The 2692-nt window shown below is 46.7% G+C and overlaps 1 protein-coding gene across 1 annotated transcript; it reads right to left on the bottom strand.

Moving 5' to 3' along the window:
• Nucleotides 1-6: 6 nt before the first annotated feature.
• LOC102264033 (transcription elongation factor SPT6-like) lies at nt 7-1730 on the bottom strand (the record flags this gene model as incomplete). Its single annotated transcript, XM_005867982.1, has 3 exons — nt 1629-1730; nt 1315-1399; nt 7-528 (listed from the first exon to the last, which is right to left on the bottom strand). Coding segments are annotated over exons 1-3 (650 nt in total), but the record flags the coding sequence as incomplete, so codon positions are not given.
• Between the last annotated feature and the right edge of the window lie 962 nt (nt 1731-2692).

Genomic DNA, 2692 nt, shown 5'->3' with positions numbered 1-2692 from the left:
ACATACTCCTTCCGGTAGAAGGCAATAAAAGGCACCTCAAAATGCTGATTTCGCATGAAGTCCAGGGCCTCTTTAATCTTCTGAATTGTACTGGGCCCTTTTCCACTAAAGCTGCTGGCTGGCTGCCCTCTATCCAGGTAATCACAGCTTTCCTGCAGAGAAATAGTTGGTGTGGCAAAAGCATTCCTGTAGATCCAGTCAGACTCTTCTTCTAGTTCATCATCTGCAGCCACTTTGACTGGGATAGAGCAGAGCTGGAACCTCTCGGGCAGGTCGGTGGCTCGGATTTCATTGTCCTGATCTGTGAGGTGACTGCTTTCCAGCTCGCTGGGCTCATACATCTCAAAGATGCTTCTGTGGCTCACACGTTTCTTGGTGGTCTTCTTGGGACGCACTCGGATCTCACCCTCGGCTTCATCATCCTCATACTCATACTCTTCCTCCAGTTCTTCATCATATTCATTGTATTTCTCAAATTCGTCATAGTCAAAGTCCACACCAAAAATCTCTTGGGCTTCTTGCAGGGCCCTGTGGGTGACAGCAAAAGGCCGTTGGCTCAGGTTCTGGTGAGAGGAGAGAAATGCAGCACCTGCACTGATCCTTTACTTGCTCCAAGGCAACTAAAAAGTTAAGAGAAAGGCAAATAAAAAAGCATATTCAGCCTGGCCTGTGTGGCTCAGTGGTTGAGCTTCGACCTAGGAACCAGGAGGTCATGGTTCCATTCCTGGTCAGGGCACATACCCGGGTTGTGGGCTCAATTCCCAGTAGGTGGCATGCAGGAGGCAGCTGATCCATGATGCTCTCTCTCGTTGATGTTCCTATCTCTATCCCTCTCCCTTCCTCTCTTTCTCTCTAAAATCACTAAAAAAGCATATTCATGAGGAATAAAGGCTTAGCTGGAGGATATTTCTAGGGGTATGATTTATGAAGGATAAAAAGCCCATCTTTGACAAATGCTAGTGACAGGGATCAAATAGCAACAGGGCAAATGGATTCCTATCCAGTTCAGTGGATCTGTTAATCCTCACCCAAAAATACTTTTTCCACTGTTTGTTTTGTTTTAGAGAGAGTGGAAGGGAGAGAGAGAGACAGAGAGAAATATCGATTGGTTGCCTCCCACACGAGCCCAGATTGGGGCAAGGTATCGCGTCTGCAACTGAGGTACATGCCCTTGACTAGAACTGAACCCGAAACTCTTCAGTCTGCATGCAGGCCAATGCCCTATCCACTGAGCCAAACTGGCTAGAGCTGACTCTGTCTTGACTGGGTTCACTCAGATGCCATTATCACCACCTTGTAACAGACCCCACTCACGCATCTGTGTATCCAGGAAGCTTTTTCCTCCACTTAGGTTTCTTCAGAGGCTGTCCATCATCATCCACAATGAAGTCGTCAATGTCTGGGCAGGAAAGGGAGGGGTTAGTGCTCAGAGGCAGAAGATGAGCCAGGACTAGGTGGCTTTAGTTTCTATTATGAGTGGCCAGTGGAGAAGATTAGAGAAGCTCCTAAAGAGAAACTTTTTTGTGTCAAATACTGGGGGCCTGTATCTGGTTTCCCATCCTATTCCTAGGGGCTAGGAAATCCCAACACTCACCCAAACATTGGCTTCCCTGCCTGATGCCACATACCTGACTCTTCATCATCTTCCTCTTCCTCCTCTGCAGGAGCCATGGGGGCCTCTACAGCCTCCTGCCCTTCTTCCCCTTCGCCATCCTGGAAGATTTCCTCTGCAATGGTCCCTACCTGGGGAAACAACCTTTCTTGGAGAGGTGACCTTGGTTAAAACACATAGCACCAAGAAGGTGAGCAAACATATTAAGAACAGCATGCCATATACGCCAGGTCCCTTGAAACATGTGCTGTGCAGATGTTTCTTCCCTGCAGTGACTGTGTCAAGCAGCAAGGATGGACCGGCTTCCAGCAGAGGAGGAAACTGAGGCTCAGAGACATGGGGGGGCCCTGACTGCTCAGCGCCTTCACCTCCTGACTGTGGCTCAGTGAGCTCGAAGCAGGGGCCACCTCTGATACAGGGTTAATATCCAAATTATATAAAGTACTCATACAAATCAACAAAAGGAAGAGAAACAATACAACAAAAGATAGCCCGAAGGCCCGATTAGACATTTCTCTAGTAGAATGACCAAGATGTGGTACAATCATATAGTGAAATACCCTGAGACAAAATAATAAAAACAAGTGTTACACACAGGGGAGTGCATAAATCTCGCCAAAATACCTTTCTTTAATTTTAAATATATTTTTATTGATTTCAGAGAGAAAGGGAGAGGGAGAGAGAGATAGAAACATCAATGAAGAGAGAATCATTGATTGGCTGCATCCTGCACGCACCCTACTAGGGATCGAGCCTGCAACCTGGGTATGTGCCATGACTGGGAATTGAACTGTGACCTCCTGGTTTATAGGTTGACACTCAACCACTATGTCACTCTGGCTGGGCTCACCAACATACTTTTAAACAAATGAAAGTACACACTGAAGGGTGGTTACTATGTGATCTTATTTCTATGAATTTTAAGAAATGATCATTAGAATCAGGGCATACTAATCACCAGCATATGTTTACCTTTATGGGAGAGGGGATTAGACTTGGGACAGGAAAGGCAATCCTGGGATCTAGAGGTATGAGTATGTCATGCAGCAAGGGTGGATCGGCTTCTGGCAAATTCCCCCA

The sequence above is a fragment of the Myotis brandtii genome, unplaced genomic scaffold (assembly GCF_000412655.1).
Source record: "Myotis brandtii unplaced genomic scaffold, ASM41265v1 scaffold25714, whole genome shotgun sequence".
NCBI lineage: Eukaryota > Metazoa > Chordata > Mammalia > Chiroptera > Vespertilionidae > Myotis > Myotis brandtii.
This window is presented reverse-complemented; position numbering and strand designations above follow the sequence as displayed.